At 38.8% G+C, this 21,279-nt stretch overlaps 1 protein-coding gene and 1 long non-coding RNA gene across 2 annotated transcripts in view; one reads left to right on the plus strand and one right to left on the minus strand.

Moving 5' to 3' along the window:
• The first annotated feature begins 1,972 nt into the window (after positions 1-1,972).
• On the plus strand, positions 1,973-11,801 carry LOC109955465 (uncharacterized). The gene is made up of 4 exons (XR_002274264.1): positions 1,973-2,034; positions 11,068-11,127; positions 11,427-11,482; positions 11,572-11,801. It is a non-coding gene; the product is annotated as an uncharacterized LOC109955465 (long non-coding RNA).
• Positions 11,802-13,419: 1,618 nt separating this feature from the next.
• The window catches only part of abca4b (ATP-binding cassette, sub-family A (ABC1), member 4b), a 33,386-nt gene continuing 25,526 nt past the window's right edge, over positions 13,420-21,279 (minus strand). The window contains exons 41-51 of the mRNA XM_020591546.1: positions 20,071-20,194; positions 19,602-19,731; positions 19,273-19,393; positions 18,743-18,805; positions 18,308-18,414; positions 17,382-17,523; positions 16,951-17,085; positions 16,629-16,732; positions 16,333-16,425; positions 15,468-15,717; positions 13,420-14,196 (exon numbers count right to left, since the gene is read on the minus strand). Of these exons, the coding sequence (XP_020447202.1) occupies positions 14,080-14,196; positions 15,468-15,717; positions 16,333-16,425; positions 16,629-16,732; positions 16,951-17,085; positions 17,382-17,523; positions 18,308-18,414; positions 18,743-18,805; positions 19,273-19,393; positions 19,602-19,731; positions 20,071-20,194 (1,386 nt within the window). The 3' untranslated portion in view covers positions 13,420-14,079. The remainder of the gene's footprint in view (positions 14,197-15,467; positions 15,718-16,332; positions 16,426-16,628; positions 16,733-16,950; positions 17,086-17,381; positions 17,524-18,307; positions 18,415-18,742; positions 18,806-19,272; positions 19,394-19,601; positions 19,732-20,070; positions 20,195-21,279) is intronic.

Raw genomic sequence — 21,279 nt, forward strand, 5'->3', positions numbered from 1 at the left:
AAATGGCCATGTCTTGGATGGTCTTTGTTCAGTTTTCCTTTTGTTTCTCGTGGTGTCAACTCAAATAAAATGAACCAATTTAAATATTTAATATGCCAAGTTCAAAGCAAATTAAAAAACACATTAAAAACTGTACTGCACTAGGGTGTTAACACTGCCGACAATCCTGTTCATGTTCACTGGAATTTTGTTGCATGGACTTCAAATTTATTTCCTGTCAGCCACTGATATTAACACTGTAATAGGAAATAAACCCGGACCACTTTGAACTGCTGAATGTGAAATATTCTATAGAAATGAAACACACAGCGCTGCTTTTCTGTTGAAAGCCATTACCCGTCATCCAAATGAGAAATGTAATTACTGTGCACAGTTTGATGGGTTTTTAATAAGCATCCACCCAGAGCCCTTATTTATGATTTTTAAAATATAAACGTTACCATCTGCTGACCAGTGGGGGAGGGTGACATTAAGGGTCCATCCAGCTTTGTCAACACAAAATCATATGTTCAGCACATCGATAAATATCATTTTACCATGCATTAACTGAAACACAAAGTATGTATCTGGTTATAAATGATAGGATGTGATGCTACAAATCATCCTGACAGCTGAGAACTAATCTTGAGAGTGGGGCAGGAGATTGTGTCACCTTATCTCTGCATCTTAAAATGGTGTTCACACATTCCTTGCTGGATTTATACAACCACCAAAGACAGGCATGGCATCAGCAGGTAAATATTTCCACTCTAGGATGGATGCATGCATATCTACATTTCCCAATTTCCACCTTGAGTGAGGAAAGAAGTTGCTTTTGGGAAATTCAGTTTTGATTTTGTTGGGTGTTGTCTTATGCAATCCAGACACGTTTGAGGAAAACAGTTTGAGCTCAAGCTGGAGCCATGGACTGATGCCTCTAAAACAAGTCAACTGTGGTGATTGAAGTCATTAAAGTTCCCTGGTGGCAGGGAATACTTAGACTTTAGAATTTAAAGCATGACTATAACAAGACAAGATTTAGCCTTCATCGAAGGCCTCCCGTTACACGCCACGCTTTATAATTGGGTTTGTCTCCGGGTGAGATAAAATGGAAAATGTACTGTGATTGCTGTGATATGTTGACAAATTATATTGTTGTTTTCAGTTTGAGAATGAACCAAATCTCTGCAGTGTTGTTTCTGATAGTAGAACTCAGCTAAATGCTAAATGTTTCACTAAAATCCAGTCATTAATTAACAGAAATATTATGTAATTTCTTTTCATTTGAAGTCATTATTTTCTTACAAACATCATTTTATTAAAAAAAAAATCTGTCACATTTTTTTAATTCAAGTCTTGTGAACTGGATTTAAATTGCAATTAAAAGAGCTGTAATGTGACTCGCTGACGCGGCTCTGTGTGTTGTACAGACTGGAAAACAACAACAAAAAGCTTTACAAGATATTTTCCTTTGTCAGTTAAATAGGATTCCTTAAAGACACGACTACATTCATGGTGGAATTAATAACACAAATTATATATGTGTTCAAAAACTGTCAAGTGGTTAATTATCTTAGCCACTACCAATGATATTATGCATAGAAGATGGCTTTTTAATTATTTCTTTGGTCCATTTAATGTTTTAGTGGATAAAGGCTTATTTTGTGTGTTACATAAGAGTGATGGATCTTCTTGCATACTACTTCATTTTCTGTGAACATATACATAAATACAACGAAGCTGTAGTGGTTGTAAAGTATCGAGCTATCTTGACTGAGACAACCATGTGATCACATTTTGGTCTTAGGAGTCTGTCACTGTCTCACTTGTTTTCAGAAACTTAACCAATGTTTTTTTCAGTTGTATGTCTTTTTCTCTTTTTAGTGAGATGTCACAAACTGTCACTGAGGAAAATACAATTACAGGATAAAGGCATGCAGAATTTTCCTACATTTCCCAGGATCCTCTGGGGGCAGCTGCTTTAAGGCATCATCATCAGGTGAGCAGACTGAGAGCATGTGGCCTAGTAGGACCACAAACCTGGCTTGATGTGAGGTAGGCCTTGTTTGCATCTTGTTCTAAACCCACTGAAATGTTCATTTGTGACATGTTAAAGTACCAGAAGGAACACAGGTAGAGCTACATCAGTCCAATGAGAGGAAATTTAACCAGTACCATCAGTGTCTTGTACATGTTTTCATTTGGAAGAAAGGGACTGTTTTCTCTGTGCTTTCAAATACTACAGTCTTGCTTTACAAGGTTTCTTCTTGGCCATCTGTCCTCTTTTTCGGAGCAAGTTTGTCAACAGCCTCTGCAAACAGTGTGTTTTTTTTAACAGCAGTGTTTTGTCACCTCAGGCCAACCCACTTTCTCTAAACAATAATTAAAGTTGTGTCAGCCCCAAAACTCTTTATAGACTTTAATGGAATTATAACAGATTGAGACAATTAATTAATTAACTTTTATTGCATGCGTCACCACTGTGGGAATCAGTTCTCTAACCTGCCTTTAAAGTTTCAGATATATAACCATAGGAAACAAACATTAAATAGGACACAACAGCAGCAGCAGCAGCAGCATCGAAGCACATTCTTCCAACATTTCTCTGTAATTTCTATCAATTGCTGACCAAAAAAAGTGTGCATGAGCAGTGAAAATGTCACATCCTCTCCGGTCTTTACAGATGATCAAAGCTACTTTGGTCTCTCTGTCCAGCAAACCGAATTACTGAACCCTGAGGCGAGAATTACCATCTGAGATTTTCAGATCTTTGATGGTGGGGAGATAAAGTAGTGGAAATGAAACCGGAGTACTTCTTTTGAATTTAGCAAGTTTTGTGTAAGACTGCATCTGAGACTCTGCTGATAGATAGAGACAGCAGAAGATTTTTGCCCTTCGTGCCGTTGCTGCACATCATATGTATTAATTTTGAATGTCACTTTTCAGGTTTACATTTCTGTATTTGGCTGCACTCCTCTGCAATCATCTCTTATCTGTGTGCACAGCAGCTAAGGGTTCAGCTCTCTGAATATATGGGTTCAATAAACCTGTCACAGCCTAGACTTGTTGGCTCTGTATTGACTCAGGTTACAGGGATCCATCCTTTTTATTAGCTTCAGTGTGGCTACAGATTTACAGCATGTTGATCTGCCCACACATGACAATGCCATTAAAACACAAAATCGCTTAGCACGGTTCACTTGTTTGTTGTTCTGCTCAGTTGCTGTTGCTTTTGGGGCTTGGAGCTGCGGAATACAATGGTCTGCACACATACTGTATAAGTGGTAGGTTGTCTTGATATGCTGCAGAGTTTTCATCTAGTCAGTTATTTTAAGGCATCTAAAGGATATGATCTGAGCAGTTTAGTAGTTTCAAACTGAGTTAAGTTCAGGTTTTCTCAGGACTTTTTAGTGAATGACACAGATGCTGGACGACACGTCCTGGAAGGGCCATTCAGGTGTTAGCTCCTACGGCTGTCAGGACAGGTGCACGGAGATGTTTGACTGACAGCCAAGCACATTAAGGTAGGGATGAGCCGGCCCCACTTCCAGATTAACTTTGCACTGCTCGAGCCTTGGAGATTGATCTGTGTGGGTATTGTAAAAATAGATTGGATCTGTTCTTTCAAGGAAAGAGCTCCCAGGGTCGCCGGAGAAAGGGCATGATTAAAAAAAAAGGGACTTTTATTAAATCATTTAGAATCATTGCTCTGTGTGCGCCTGGTATTACTCTCACTGGGGGCATTAAAATTTGTTTACACGCTCACATTGTGGGGATTCAGTCTTTCCATGTAAATCACTGAATTTCATAGTGGTAGCTAAGGTTAGGTTGAAGTTACTTTAACTCAGAGCCTTTAAAGTAGAAGAGTTGTGACAGCGAGGGGTCAAAAATGGCAAGCAGTCAAAACAAACAGGTAGCGCGCTCTGGGGGAATCCAGCCTTGATCATTCAGTGCTATGGGGGGTTTCACAGACCGGCTGGATGTGGGTTAGACTCGGTCAGGTAAAACAGCGGATCCCTGAACAGGAAGTGCATCTAGAAACATAACAGTCAAGTCAGTGTAGCCCTACGGCGCTGCTCCTATGCCAGTACATGAGAAGGGAGAGTCAGTGGAGAGTCATCACTCTGCTTCTTATTCCATTTAACAAGATTGCTTCCTGTTGTCTTATTTTTTAAAATTGTATGTAAACAGCTAATTTTTCTAATGCAATACTTTTAAGTAATCATCTAAAAATTATAGCTGTTATTATGCTGCTTTTTGGGTGTGTTTTTTTTTTTTTTTTTTTTTTGGTTGTTTTTTTTTTTTTTTAAAAGGGGGTGCGGGGGGCGGCCGCCCTCCCGAGCGGCCTCCCCGGACTCACCCCATGGACTAGGGCTTTGTTTTTTGGGTGTTTTTTTTTTTTTTTTTAACAGGGGCTGACGGGGTCCTTTTAATGAATTAATCAGATGTTTATAGTGAAATTTCACATTAGGGTACAGGTAGATCTGTGTTTGTGTGGTTGTCTTTAATCATTCCACAGTCCTGCCGTTTGAGTTTCACTGAGCCGGCCTTAAAATAATCATTTGAAAATTTAGGAAAAGTCGTTAAAGACTGGAAGCACAGAGAAATAGCTTGGCTCTCTTTAAAGTTCTAAAGTTCACCTACTGTAGCTAAAATCCACACCGAAATTTGAAAATAAGAGTTAGTGGCTTGGTATTGGACAGCGTTCCAATCTTTACACTTGTCTAAGAAAATAAAGCCCTGGCTCTCGTTTCATATTTGCACAGACATGTGCGTGGTATCGATCTCTTCATGTAACTTTTGCCAAGAAAGCCTGTTGCTTAAAAATGCCCAATTATTTATTTTACGGAGTTAACTGTGCATGTTTTCTCCTTACATGTACAGTTGTTTTTCCTTTGTGTTATTTTCATTGTTGATATAACCAGGGTGAACATTTCCTGTAAAAGTCATGGGAAGAATAGAAGCTGACAGTGACCTGCAACAAGCTGCAACTGGTGCAACTGCAGACATTCACTCTTATTGTCTTTGACATTAATGGGCTAACAGTGGGGGAGGCATCGTTTCCATTCTACTCAGCTCCTGCAGCAGTTTAGGTGGGACAAATTTGTTGTCAGCCTGCTGTGCATTAGGATGTATTAAAGCAGACGGTGGATGTGTACATCAGCTATTTCTACAAGCTGTCTTTCAGCATCTTTCCTAGATTTTGTTTGAGTGTAGTTTTCTCAAAGTTGTTTGTAGCCAGCGTATGTGATTAAGTAGATGTGGTTTTACATCATGTCTGTTACTGTACTTATTTTTGTGACCTGTTCCGACTTTTTAATTATTAATGGTCTAAAATGAAATCAATTAGACGTTCATGAGAGAATGGTATGTGTTCCCCAGGCAAATGATTCAATTATGTTCTGTAAATGAGGCATGACTGACCTTTTTAAACGGGAACTATTCATAGTTCAATTTCCACAATTGCCTTCATGGTTCAACTCATCTATTTTGCATTTCTTCATGTGTTAAATTGAGCTGGCAATATCAGAACATTTCAGATAGTGTCAGGTGATAACATAATCAGAAATTAATTTTAAGAATAGGATTATAGTTCATATAGTGCAAACTGTGTCAGAGATATTGGAGGCTCAGGGCTGCTGGGAGTGGTGAGAGATTATCTTTCAGATTACATGTCTTGGTTTTACTTCCTCAATAGAGTTAAATACAAACTGTTTATCTTTGTATTGTGTTTAACCAGCATCTTATCATTCCACTACCGACAAAGTCCTGTTGTGTTTAGATTATAAACTGTAGCTAGAAAAGTGTGTCAGACAAGCAGGACTTCATTTTAAATTGTAGTGAGGATCCTAAAGTTTCCAGAGATTCAAAATCAGCCAGGCTGAATTTTAAGTGTGTATAAAATGATGGACTGTGAAGAGGTAGAATAAGATGATACAAAATATATACTGCATGACACTGTCATCCAATAAGAAATGGGATGGTTTTCCCAACCTCAGGTTTAATCCAAATGAACTCACCCAGCTCCACTCGCTCTCAGTGACTGGAGCTGGGTGGCCATACTGATTGACAGCAGCTGACAGACTTAGAAATTTCTTTTAACTATGGAACCGAACACCAGCAGGTAAATGACAGAGAAAGTCAACAACGTTGTGCTTTTCAGTAAAAGGGGCAGACAGGGTGTTGTCAGCAGTGGGATTGAACGGTAAGGACCAGGCTAGCAGCTAAATTGTTTAATGGGTTAGTGCTGGATCTCGAGACTTGGGAGTAGAACCAGGTGGAAGTGAAGCCTGTTTACTTGGGGATTTGTGTTTTGTAGCAGGCTGCAGTTTAGCTGTTAGTGTGACTTCCTGCCTGATAGAGACAGTGGCATTAGAACAGTATGGCCACAGACCGTACAGTCTGTTTTATGCAAATAGAGTTTAAATTCAAGTGATCTGATTGGTTGGATGGATGGAAGACTGGACTACGTATGTATGGATTACATAAAGGTATTGATGCAAAGATAAGGGCACATATGTGCCATAATTATATTACAGAAATAATGCAGGCAGTTAAATTAATCCATTTGTAAATTAACAATGAAATAATAGTTGTAAATTAATGTGATGAAATGTATTCATAAAAAATGAAATACATTTCTAATAGAAAATATCACCATCTCTCTAGAAAGCAAATTAATAAATATACATTAAAATACATAGGCAATTCAATATACAAAAGTTTTATGTACTGAAATTAACGTGAGGAGGCTTTGAAATAATGTCACTAATGGTATTTATTAATTACAGTCTAGGCTAAATATTTGGACAGCTTTGCATAGTTTTTTCTTTGGGCTCTGTACTACAGCACATTCAGTTTGGAAAAAAGGTATGAATTGATTGTCAGTGTATTAATTTATTTTAAAAATCAGTTTTTCCGTTTGCATGATAGTGCTTCCTAAAAGATCAAACTGAATCAGTTTGTGTTGTCTGATATATCAAGACATTAACTAATGTAAAATCACTAATGTGTGATCCGTAATATTCAGACCTGTAGTAAAGATGAATCGTTATGCTCAAAGTTTTCAGTTCAAAACTCAGCTTCATGTATTATGACTGTGGTACACTGCTCAGAGAGGTTTTGAGATTTCCATTAGAATTGTCCTCAAGGCCGTTCTCAATTTTTTGTGACCTGTTGGTGCCAAAGCAATCCTTGCCTGTCAGACATTTTTCCTAATCGTAATCAATAGGCCAAGCATGACACTCGAAGGTGAGAGATGTCGATCCATCTTTCTCAATCATCTTTTCCTCTGGGGTCGATATCGCTGCCTTTTAGAGGCACCAACAAAGTTATTCACACTCCCCCCGGGGGTAATAGCATGGAGCTGGGGTGCTGCCAGGAAGCTAATGAATGTATTTGTCATATCTCTAATGACTCACTATATCACCACAGTACCTTGGCTTAAGATTTATGGTAATAATGTCTGCAGAGAGGCAAGTGCATTCTTTCTGAGGATTTTTTAGTTTCTGTGTACCGTTGATGAGACACCTTGGGAGAATATTAAATTGACAGCACAAGAGTCTTTTCTGAGCCAAATGTTCACAATGCACCGTGGTACTGTAGATGATAGCCTAAACACACAGATCTGGGAAGTTGATTTTCACATTAGCAAGAGCGCAGGAATGGCAAACTAATGATGAGTCGACTCTACTATTGATTAGAGCCTGCTTATTTTAGTCCCCAAGGCCCAGACAAGCCCACACACCCAGACTAACAATATCAGTTCTCACTCAAGTTATGCTGAGATGTCTTTACTGATACCAGCTCCAGAAACTGCCTCCCTTTTGTGCCTCACAAATCTAATCCACGAGAACTTCATCTTCTTCCATTAAGTCCCAAGTGACTTCTTTTTTTTTTTTATCTGCAGTGTGCACTCTAAATGCAAATGGCCAAGTGTCTCGGGTTGTGGCAAGTACAGAGCACAAGTGAGCAAAGATAAGTCTTCACAAGACATATATAGGATATTAAAGTAATTAGTCTGTGAATTAATATTTACCACAGCTCTCTGTGATCGGTTTACCACAAATTAACATGGGATATAAGTTATTCTTCACTTGTTGATCAACTCTAGCAGAGTACTGAAGTGTGAACAGTGAAAGGTTTGAGCCAGCATAGTTCATTTGTATGTTTGGGGGGTTTGTAGTTGCACTAGTATATTTTATGTAGCGTGAATAATGGTATGCCAGTACATGAGAAGGGGGAGAGAAATATTTGTTCAAGATTTTTCAAGGGTGTCTCCTGCAGCTTCTACGGAGACGATGTAGGCCAGTTCGGATGCACTTTAGAAGCACAGTTGATCAGCAATTCCTTCTGTGAGTTCACACATCCCTCAGACTTCAAAAGATGCCTCCTGAAGGTTCAGGGCACAGACCTGAGGAGATAAAGAGAGGGATGCCTCAGCAGACTTTGTTGACACAAGGCATTACTGGGGTATTTTTATAAACCTACTGCCCTCATGTGGTTGGTTCTGGGTCACAAACAGAACAGAAACAAAAATGTTATAGTCACTGAGTTCTCAGACATATAAAGCAGAGTGTTCGTGACCTGCTGAATGCTGCAGTATATTGGCAAACTAATGCAGCTATACTGTAAACTGTCTACATCCCTACCTGTGATTCAGTCCACGTAGTGTAGTGCCTGATCGATTACCAGTAAATGATTGATGAGCCCAGCTTTCTTAGGGAGAATTCCAGGATTAGGTTAATTTGGGAAAGAGCTGAGCTTTTGCTCAGAACAGACTTTTTCAATGGCATCATTTGTTATTAACCTTTGATTTTGGACCTGTAAGGTTTAGATGCCTTGTTGTATGTAAGGACATGTCCCTCTCAGTATACTTACTAACCATACCAGTTGGTACATTTATAAATGACTGTGATTCTGTCAGTAAATATGGTTTGTTTTATGAAAATCCAGATACGCAGTACGTTTTTTTTCATGACCACAAATGCCCAATCAAATTTTAATCTACTACTGTTTACACCCCAGAATAACAAGAAAAGGGAAAACTAGATGTTCTGAAGAACAAAGTGAACAAACTTTAAAAACATGGAATTCCAAGATGTACAAAATCTATGTACTAGCTTGAGAACTCGACTGTGCCTTCCATCTTTTTCACTGTAACGGTCTCATGGTACATTAGATCTTTGTACTGCTGAACGCTTACAGAATAAGCTGCAGGGATCTATATGGAAAGATGCCTGAATGCACAGAGATTGAATCTTGAACGTGTATTATTGTACAAGTAAATCTTTGTCATTCTTTCTTTGTCCATTACTGTCTCCCTCTGTGACTTTAATGCACAATTTCTCTACTATTGGCTTCTACTTAAGACTGTAGCTGTGCTCATCCAGAGGTTTATTTTTCACCCCACACCGAGACAGACCAATAACCTTTTCTGACTCCATCCTTTAACCATGCCCTCAATTAAATTTCTGACCCAAAAATCTACTTCTATGGCTCATCTGCAAAAAAAAACTTCACAAAAACATTAAATGCTGTAGCCTCGTGCCCCATAACAGCAGTAACAGTTGAACTAAAGTTTCAATGAAAACTACACTGTAGCAATAAAAGAGTGATTTATCATGTCCAACTCAGTAACAGTTAGAAGAAGTGTATTTCGAACTGAGAGTAATCATGCCACACAGCCAGCCACACAGGGCCGCTCGGCAGCTAAAAGTCTGAATCAGTGGCTGTTTGTCTCACTATCTGTGCAAAAGAATACAAAGAGCAAAAGCCAGGGTTAACATCAGTTTGGCTTTTTTGAGATGGAGAGGGACTTGGATTTGATTCAGATGTGGCATCTTCCTTTTGGACGCATTAGCATCTAAAGCTAATGTTTTGTTTTTGTTTGAATAACATTAGCAACCTAGCATGGTCATGATGCTACCGTTTGGATTGAACAAATGAGTTTAATCTGGGAGTGTGTAACATTAGTGCTTTATGTCACATTAGCAATAACCAGAGCGTCCTACTGGACTGATGAATTTATTCATCGTTTAGCTAACCCTAGCTTCAGACTGGAGGCTGAATTTTGTATCGTTTGTCACAACCAGGTATCCTTAGGTAATGTTGCTAGGAAACAGGATGTGATGGGAGGGGAAGAGTGGTGTCAGTTTGTATAGAAGAAATTAAGCTCATCTGCTAACCTGCTCATGCGGTGTATCCGAATCAAAAAGTAGTGGTATTCACTAATTCTGTAAGTGATGGGGAAACCTACACTTCTAATGATCGGTTTGTAACTAATGAGCATATGATCACCAGAATAACTGAGAAACTGGTGGTGATTCTTATTAGCAGTTCCAGGACTTGTGTATTATTTGAATACAGTTGGGGGACTTGTTGAGAGAGAAAAAAAAAAAAAAAAACTAAATCGGTGCAGAAGAAACTTTCACTTTGTAGTAGCAGCCTATGGGTCGAACTCAAAAACCATTCAATCCTACATTTTCCATAATGCGAATGGCTGTTAGACCTTTCCTTCAGACTCGACATTGCTGGTGCTGTGTAGCATGTAAAAAATAAAATAAAATAAAAATTACTATGTGCAGCGGCTTCACAAAGTATTCAGACATCTCCTTTTGCATGTGGCAAAACAGCATTTTTACTCACAATACAAAGTGTGAAAAATGTGAAGGAGTCTGAATACTTTCTGAGGAGGCTGTTATAAAATGTATTTTCCAGTAGGCACAGTTTATCACATAATTAAGATATGTATTGATTGAAGTCAGAGAACTCTAGGTCAATAAAGTGGTGTGTATGTTGTTAGTAGAGGCTGATGTTGTGCAGAGGGTGATTCTGAGGGCGAGCAGAGGCTGCACTGTTAATTAAGCAGATAGTCGCTGTTTTGTCAAGTCCCCAGAGGTCAGTTTTGTTTTAGTTTCTTCTGTCTGTGCTGTAATACTAGTGATTATGTTTGTCTGACTTTAACAAAAGCTCTACAACAATCAGACCATATGGCAGCTGCAAAACAAACTGCAATCTGTCAAGATATAAACATGTGGACAGAGTTACTGCAAGAAAAACATTTCATTTTCATCTTCTTCTTCTCAGAGCTGTCACATCACTGGGGGTTTGCAGCTACACTGATCACCCACTGTGCACAACCACCAGGTGAGTCTGACCATGAATTCTTTCATCTAAACACAGCATTTCAGCACAGCAAAATGATTCTTATCATATGTTAGAATTTTTCATATTTTGGAAAAAATGTCAGTATTGTGTTGTATAGTGCAGGAGACTGCTTTAAAATAAGTTACTGTAGACAGTTTTCCTTTAACTCTGTTACTTAAGCTGCAGCAGTAATTATGATTTATACATTTGTATGGATAATATTTCCCTTTGCTTTTGTTGCTGCTGTTCTGCTTGTGATGACTTCTTAACATTATGTTTCACTAAAATTCGCATTTCAGGCATGTGGTAGATAGATGTGCTGGAACTACGCAGCTTCAGAAAAGGGTTTAATGAGGTAACAGCTGTTCACTGATGTATGGCATGACTTGATGTTTGACCTGATCCCAAACATGTTGATCACACATCTCATTTCTTGGCACTCAGTTGGCGCACAGGCAGGGGATTTTCCATTATGCATTAATTATCCTCCTGTTCTGCCATGGCAACAGGGAGTCGGCCAGAATATGAAGACAGCTGACAAATGAAAGGAAAACCCTGAGTGGTCTCTATTAGGATGACAGTGCATGAGGGGGTCACTGAATGGTTTGATGAGTATGAAAATTATGTAAAGGATACGCTATGGTCTTCACAGTCACCAGATCTCAACCCAGTTGAACACCTATGGGAGACGGATTGACACTTTGTAATGAGTTCCTTTCATTTGTCACCTGCATGTGTTTCCTTGTAGCCTACTTCATTTTAAACTACTTTATACTTGCAATTGATTACATTTCATTGTATTTTTTACTCCATTACAAGCAGAGTAGTTCAATTTTTAGGTAAAGATTTACATACAGAACACAAATTAAACAACCCAAGAGAAGGTAAAGGTGGCCATGCGTGGTTGACCAGTAGCGTATGGTGGCTAATATTGGCAAACATTTTATAATTCTGATCGACTGGAATTATGTGTTTAGCATTTGTCATTGGCCAATAGTTGTCGATATTTTAGTCACTGTTGCTGTTCAGTAAAAATTACACACCAACGGATTTGATTCTGCCACTGTTATTTTGGCATTTTGTCTTTTGTGTCATGGTCAGAGGTGGAGCAAGAATTCAGATTCTTTACTTGTAAAAGTACAAATTCCACAGTGTAAAAATGCCTCATACAGAAGTATTATCAGGAAAATGTACCTAAAGTATGAAGAGTAAAATACTCAGTATATACTACAGTATGACACCATATATATCATTAGAATGGTTATTAATAATTGAGTAGGTGGCTGAGATTAAATTAAGTATTTCATACAGGGCTGCAACTACTGGATTTTTATTATGGATTTTTCTGCTTTTTCTTTTCTTGATCAATTGATTCAGTGATTTGTAAAACACAAAATAGGGAGAAACGCCCATCATAATTACAAAGAGCTCAGTGACCCTTTCAAGTGTCACATTTTGTCTAACAAAATGATTCAGTTTCATGATTTAAGTTGAGGAAATGCAGTAAATTGTCAATAGTTAAGAAGCTGAAACTTGAAGCTGATTATTCAGTTATTAAAGTAGTTGTAGCTTAATTTCTTTGACTAAGGAACTGATTAACTTACTAGGGTCTTCAAATGTTTTGTATGTCAAAGTAGCTGCCTTGCAGATAAATGTAGTGGAGTAAGAAGTACAATGTTTTTGTTGAAATGTGGTGGAGTAGAAGTATAAAGTAGCATAAAATGGGGATCTGTACTTCACCACAGTACTTGAGTATTAAGTTACATTCCACACATACTCATGATGTTGATGGGTGTGTCTCCATTTATGATACAAATTTAAATAGATTTTGGTTCTGATAACAGATCTTTGTGTGTGTGTCTTGGCACGCTTAGCCTTTTTCCATATTCGGCAGTAGTCAGTCACATTTCATAGCCTGTTACCCTATGACTCGTTTTACTCTCCCACAGTGGAAATATATTCATACTCATCAGTTCATGAGCATATGGGCAGGAGAAGAGCATGAGATCCACACTAGAGAATTAATTAGCAGCCCCAAATTGCACAGTGCCAAACATCCCTCTGTTTCTTTGAGGTAGCCAATGAAATTAAGGCTAGTGGTCGGCCTGAGGCGATGACACCACCGCTTCTGGATGGAGAACAGTAATTGGACAGCTTGTCAGATAAATCCAGTGTTGCTGATGCAAAGCTGTCTGTGAACCACTCCACTGACCTGCATGCAGTAGCATTTAGTGGCTTTAAATAAGAGAAGCAAGGGAGAGAAGAAATATTTAGTAAGACATACTGAGAACTTTGGACTTTTATTTAGGTCTGATACAGTACAAATAAGCTAGGCAAGACAGCACGGTGCATTAAATGTAAAGCATAAAGGTTTATTTGATCAGATACAAAAGTTATTTACAGCTTTATTTAAAACTTTTTTTAATCAAATGTAATTCCTTAAGAGGAATAGTTTGTATTGACAGAAGCAACATGACATGGAAATGTATGAAATAGCAGAAGGAGCAAGAATTCAGGTTATTTACTTCTGTACTTAAATGTTCAGAAGTAAATGAAAAGAGAAGACAACCAGTGTTAAAATCATTTGTGTGGTATATAAGTAAGGTGTGCACATTGTAGACATTTAAAAAATACTGCTTGGATGGTGCTTAGGTGTTCATTACATAAAGTGTGTGTGTGTATGTATTCTCTCTCTCTCTATAGAGAGAGTGAGAGAGCTTTCTTTTCCATATTTCAGATAGAACTTGCTTTCTGTCAGACATTCTTGATGTTTAGTAATATCATGGAAGATTAACTCCTGCATGTAGCCAAAGACTTGTACAGTTTGGCTGTGATTGGGGTGTAAAAAAAAAAAAAAGCCGTTCTGTTACTGGCCATGCTCGTCTCTCCCCTAAAAAGCAACCTGGCTAGTGAAATCTTGTGGTGGTGGAAAGTTAGATTACAGGGGACTTTTCATGTTTTCCTGTTTGCTGGAGAAATCTTGGTATCTTTTCGTCCACCCCCTGCTCGTCTGTGTAACATAACGTCCTCATCATCTCCTGTCTGGCGCTTGGCAAAGCTGACAAACACCTAAAAACAAAGACAAACTGATTTAGCATATTGTTGTTAAAGGGTCCATTTTCTTTTACTGCTACATGGCAGTAAAGTACCGTAATGTACTGTATCTGTCAAGGAAAGAGCAGATTCAGATGTTGCTCCATTGACTTTGTATTGTCAGAATGTATCTCTGACAAATGTCTTTTTACAAAAAATTGAAAAATGCCTAAAAACAGCTGTGTGGTAGGATGCGCAACCAACAAACTAGAGTTACAGTTTTAAAGTTTGCCAAATGAAAAACAAACCTTTTAAGAAGACAGAAGTGAGACATTAGCAGGAAGAACAGGGAAACTGTGGGATCCTGACACTCTATGCTTTCGTGTGCAGCAGCAAACAGTGTCACTATTAAGCCAAATTTCCAAGTTATTTCTGTAAGCTAAAGCATTTTGACAGTATGCCAAAGTTAACAGCTAACGTTTCCATCATTTTGGTTATCAACTGCACCTCAACTTCCCTCTGGATCTGTTTTGGAAATAAATTGTAATGCTAATTTCCCTCCCTCATGCAAGCTACTGTAGATAGCTAAAGGACCTGCAAACATACCAAGATGCTTGCTGCACACACAGACGGCTTGTTCTTCCCACTAATGCCTCATGACTTATCCACTTCCGACTTCTTAGAGCTTCTGGGTTTTTTTGTTTGGCAGCTTTTAAAACTAACTGTGTTCCGTGCCTTGTTGGTAGTACACCCTATCTCACAGCTGCTTTGAGGCATTTTTTCAGTTTTAGTTAAAAAAACTCAAGTGTCAAAGGGATGTCTTCACACAATCCAGTTGTTAAATACATGTACAGTTTATTATCAATTCAATATGCTACAGTGTTGTTCCCCATTGTTTCAATAGATCTGAATCAAAAATCACAGGTCAACTGTCATTTTACCACTTTCCTTGCGACGAGAAGGAGAAAAAGAAATGGCTACAGTTGATTAGGTGAGTAACAGCATCGTTAAATTAATACTTAATTTAACAAAACTTCTAAAGGTGTGCCATTTTGTAACTTCTTAATGCAGTAGCTAGTTAGCACAAAAACATTTTTTGCTGAAAGTAACTGCTAAACTCTGAATACGTTACATATAACACAATATGCGTACAATTATATGCAATTCAGTGCAACACTTCCACCTTAATTTTACAAAAAACAAACACTGTCAATGTATAAATTCAATTATATTTATTATTGAGGAATTGTCCCCCCCACCCCCCAGTATGATGCCTTGTGCTCATGGTTTGTACATCCAGTACGTACCTGGTCCAGAGTTGTCTGAGAAACAGAATAATCTTCGATGCTGAGCCTTTCTTTATTGGCCACCACCAGCTGAAATATCCTGGCTAGGGAGGAGGAGGAGATCTCATACTGCAGTGTGTTGTAGTGCTTCTCCCGCTGAACACAGCCGGGGAAGCAGCTCTTCATGAAGCTCTCGACAGGCTCCAGCTCTGGGGACAAGCCCACTTTAGCTGCCTTGATTTTCATGATCACTACATAGCCGTCACCAAATCTGGAAAAAGGAAACTGCATATAAAAATGACATTTTCAAGGATATATAATGCATTTTCTTATATTTGCATATTCTACAGCCTTTACTGCTTGAAATGCCATTATATGTGGTGATATTATCGGTAATTTAGTTCTGACTGTATAGACTGTATATACTGCATTGTGTTGCCTCGTACTTGTACATGGGTAATAAATAAAGTTGAATCTAATCTAAACTGGTTACTTCATAGTGGACCAAAGGTTCTAAGCAACAGTGGTAGAAAGTAACTAAGTACATTTACTCAAGTACAAGTTTGAGGTAGCAGTACTTGAACTTTTCATTTTCTGCTACTGTTACTTTGACTTCACTGCATTTCAGAGGCAAAAATTGTACTTAATTGTAACACAGTACTTGAGTAAATGCACTTAGTAACTTTCTACCACGTATTTTCACACTGTTGTATTGCTACTTTTACTTAAGTAAAGGATCTTAGTACTTCTTCCACCACTTGCCAAGCGATAATACAGTGGATGTGGTTTTAATCTCTGAAACTTAAGTATTTTAAAAGTCAAGATGTATCTTAAGGCTACCCACACAGTCCTGTTTTTGAAACCTAAAGTACAGAAAGCTCCTTACTTGTACTTGAGATGCTGGATGGTACCCAAACACTTGAAGGACCCGTTGACCATGATGGCCAGCCGAGTGCAGAGGGCCTCACACTCCTCCATACTGGTGAAAAACAACAATCCATCTTAATTTTAGTGCTGCCATTTCATGTCTGAGCAATAAGTCATAATTTCACAGATCTCTATATTAAAATCAAGCAAACACCAATCTAGTAGTGATTTTCCTGACAGAACAGTTGGCTGCATTTGGTCAGCTGATACAGCAAACGTGTTGCAAGGATTTAATTTTGTAATGAAATGTTGAACCTGTGTGACGTTAGCACCACGGCGCGACCATCCTGAATCACACTCATGATGGCGTTCCACAGGAAGCGGCGAGAGTGCGGGTCCATCCCTGTCGTCGGCTCATCCTAAACATACACAGCCACAAAGAAAACGGTTAACGTGACTCTAGGTACTTCCATGTGAACAGAGTACTGAACTGCATCGTTGCCTGCCAACATTTGATTCCAGACTTGACTGAACCCATATGGCTTCCCATCTGGATCCATTAACCATTTTATTGATAAATCTCTGTATAAGACCTAAAAACCCCAAACAATGGACTCCTCATTATTGGCTAACTCACCAGCAGCACCAGTGCTGGGCAACCAATCATTGCGATAGCTGTGGAGAGTTTGCGTTTGTTGCCTCCACTGTAGGTCCCTGCACAGCGGCCAGCATACTCTGTCAGACCCAGCTTCTGGATGCCCCATTCTGCCACCTACAGGGGTAATAGGAGACCTATGCTTGGAGGGTATGTCCAACCAAAGTGCCATTGTGCACAAATTGTTAGGATGGGGAACCCCTGCTGTTAAATGAAACCTCCAAGACAATGTTATTGCTAAATTAAACAGGCAAAACAAGCATTAGCAAGCACAGAGCTACAGTAAAGAGAAAATGTATAAAACAATAGTAACAAAATAGTTCAGCTCTCTGTGTAGCGTGTAGCCACACTGGTTTCATTTGAAAGTGAAACATCCTTAGTTCAACACACGACGCAGCAGGAGTCCCACTCACTCTGGGGATTTCTGACTCAGGTACCCCTCTGAGACGAGCGTAGAGATGGAGATGTTCCCTGCCGGTAAGGAGCTCATCAATAGCATCAAACTGAGGGCAGTAGCCCATGTTCTGGTGCACGTCCAGAATCTCTGTCAGGATGCTGCAAAACAAGACGGGGTGCAGCAACACATAGTGAGCATATAATGTGCTAGGAAAGCAGAATATCAAATTGTAAAAGAGGTCAGTCATTATTCCTCTTAGCACACACTATAGAAAACAAAACTGTACATAAATTACATTTATTAATTTAATGGCCAAATGTGTGTTTGCCCTTAATTACTGCTGTTTCGTACTGTACTTTTTAATGACTTTTGCCTCACTTTATGTGTTTTAGGAAAATACCAAGTCCTCGGGCTTCTAAAAATCATTTGTTACAATAGACGAACCTCTCAGGGCTACATTAAGGCCATAATCTGTGAGGAGAAATCACAAATATGTTTCTATATTTAAAAAAATGTACTTTCCAAAAAGGTTGGGAATAGATAATTGGTTTAATTCATCTGGATTTGAATATAGTGTCCTGAAAGCCTTTTGACATGTTTTCCAGCCTGACAAGAATTCTGAGGGGAAAACTGGGTACTCTGAGCTTGTTATTTTATGATATTGGCATAAAAAAAAGTCCATTACAAAAACTGGGTCTTCAAAAACCATTTGTGAATCAAGCCATAAATTCTAGCTGTTTTTCCTGTTTCAGGAAATGAATGACCTTCTAGTTCTTTATACTTTCTAACTCACTGGTCTGTTTCTGGTAGTTACCCATCTGAAACTGCATAAAGGATAAACCAAAAGCAAAGTTATTTTTCTTTATAAATAATATTCAGTCAAGCCCTGATCAGCATTTCTGTTGTATTGTCCAGGGAAAGCTTTAACTCAACTTTACGTACCTGTAACCAGCCACAGTAGCCTCCCCAGAACTGACATCTGTGTCACCAGTCAACATTTTGAAGGTTGTCGTCTTTCCAGCTCCATTAACTCCCAAGAGGCCAAAGCACTAAAAGGACAAAAGACAATCGGCCTCTCAGTACAAGGACAGAATCAACCAACTGACATTAACAGCTAATGACCTTTTGAATCCCTAATATTGTATCTGGCTTCATAAAATGACTAGAAATGATGGGCATGATGTGTTAATACATATGAAAATAGAAATCTAACAAGCACACCCAGTAAAATATACTTCAGTATGTTGCCTGATGATAGTAAATGACAACTACGCATATTATTTGCATCTCTAACAGTGTGTCTGAAAGCTTAATCATGTTAAGTATGACAAATAAGACAGTGGTAGCTCTCTATATAAATGCATTCAGTGACATTACCTCTCCTGCGGGGACTCCCACACAAATCCGGTCCACAGCTGCCCTCTTCCTGCCCACATACGTCTGTGCACAGAAGGCAGGGAAACAATAACAACTCATTTTATCTGTCTAATACTTTTTGAAGCAGTAGAAATTTAGGGGTGAACAAACAATATAAATAAAATATGCCACCTACTAATTTTTCTGCAACATTAATCCGTCTGCATATAATGTGTTTAGCATGTAATTATTTGTTTTGTTCGGCTTGTTGCAACTTTACACATTATAGAATTATTTCCATTTTTCCCTCTCTGCTGTTAGGGAACCGTATGAAAATTATTGGGGCGAGAAGGAGATTAAAGAACAGTTTGAAGGTCAAGACTTGGTTTTAGGGTAAAATTAGGTATGAAACTTGAAATGCAAATGAGATTACATTTCAGAATGACAAGGATATAATCTAATGAGATACAAAGTCTGTTATAGTCTAATGTATACTGTGAACATGGCGATCTCATGATGACATCAGACATAGCTGAATCAGTGGTTCTTACTTTGGAGAGGTCTCTGATCTGCAGGATATCTGTCTTGCTCCCTCCATCATAAACTCTCTGCCTCTCTGCTGCCACATCATCATCTTCACCTTGTACCGGAGTCTGCTTGTAGTCTGATAACCTGCAGCGTGTGAGAATATCATCTGTCAACAAGCATCTAGTACAACACGGGTGCACTTTATCTGTTAATAACGTGGCAGGATTTCTGACCTCGAGTGAATTTTTCTCATTAAGTTTCCATGGAAAGGTCAGGAGTGTTGGTGTGATAAAAAGCAGAGATGCTGTGTTTGTAAGCCTGCATGCTGATGCATGTGAAGCCAGTCCCTTACCAATGTTCCAAGAAGAATCGGTACTGGATCAGAAGATTGAGAATAAAGTAGATAAAGCCTTCCGCTGCCATGAAAGCAACATTTTTCCCCACAAAGTCCCACCGGAAGGGGTCAGCTCTGTACTCTTCACCTGGAAACAGAGACTGAAAATGAGCCCTTTGTTCAGTGAATTAAAAAATCCCCCAGGTTTTTATTTTATATAGCTCACAGGATGTACAAACAGATCAGAAATCTGACATCTCATTGGCTGCTCACTACTATTTACACTGTGAAATGAAAGTATGAACAACTAGAACTTTTATTTCCAAAGGTAGTTGTATAACATTTAGTTGAGATTTTCCATTGCAAGATGCATGCAAAATGTTCATTTTCCCAAAGCATGTGTTTATTGTCCTGTGAAAGATTAGTTTTAAATAAATAATGGTGGGAACCTTGTGGAACTTTATCTGCTAAAGTAAAGAGTACTTACCATATCTAGCATACACATCAGTGACAGCTTGGTTCATGGCCATGTCGATCAGTCCTCGCCCCAGGCAGAAGTGAGGGAACACCAGCAGGCCTTTCTTCAGCCACTCATTGAACACGAGCAAAGACTGGCAACAAAAGAAAACAACACATGCAACACATTCAGGTCACATTTGCCTAAAGTGAAAAACTGACCAACACTTTTGTACGAACTGCACAGTCCATAATGTAGTGATTATCTGCAAGAAACCTTTAGCTTTTGGAGAGATCAACATAAAAACTTAGCCATGCTACCTTCATGGTTCTCCCATGGCTCATCTCTGAGGTTTTTCAGTGAGCAGACGAGTACAGATGTGCAGTGGAAGAACAATTCCCCCCTTTTTTTTTTTTGATGGCGCAGGAAGTCACCTGTCACCATGACATCTTCTGTTTCTTCCTACTTGTTTTTCCCCTCAAAAGACTCAGATACCACACAGCAACCAGACCAGGTTTGTTGAAATGCTTGGAGTAGCTGCTGACAATCCTGTTCTGCACACCTGTAGCCCATCTTCTCATCAGCCCCTCTGCACCACATTTTTAACTATGTAGTTGCTGTGTAGTCTTAGTTAAACAGCCTCACACACACTTTTTGTTGTGTGTGTTGTGTGTAACTTGATGTTTCAAACTATCAAACGCCAGCCCTTTAGTGTCCTGAGAGGCACACAACGCCTCAGGCAGCACTGAAAACATAAAAAAGGTGAATGCTGAATTTACTTAGATGTAATTCATCAAAAAAATCATCACAACCAACTAGGTTTAAAGCTGCATTCACAGAATGTTTGGCCTTTTAAGACCAACAAAACAAGCTGAAAACCCAACACAAACAATTTCCAAAGTTACACATTCTGCAGAGAGGGAGCAACATTTGGAGGTGTGTCTCTGTTCATCTGATTGGATTCATTGTTAGTTTAAAAAATGATTTTCAAACTCTTTAAAGCTGCACTAAATGCTATTATATTAACACCTTAAAAAATGACTGTTAGGTGAAAGGGGTCACCTACAGTAATGAACTCAAAGGAATTATTTAAACCAATTTCATGAGCCCAGTTTCCAACAGCAGTGGGCAATTTTCTGCAAATAAAGTTACGTTTGTCAGGTGGTCAGAAAAAATGTGCAGCAGCTTTATAATACTGCTGAGCTGTGTCAGGTGTCTCATCCAGACTGATGAGTTTTT

This window comes from Monopterus albus, unplaced genomic scaffold (assembly GCF_001952655.1).
Source record: "Monopterus albus unplaced genomic scaffold, M_albus_1.0 scaffold14.1, whole genome shotgun sequence".
NCBI classification, from domain to species: Eukaryota; Metazoa; Chordata; class Actinopteri; order Synbranchiformes; family Synbranchidae; genus Monopterus; species Monopterus albus.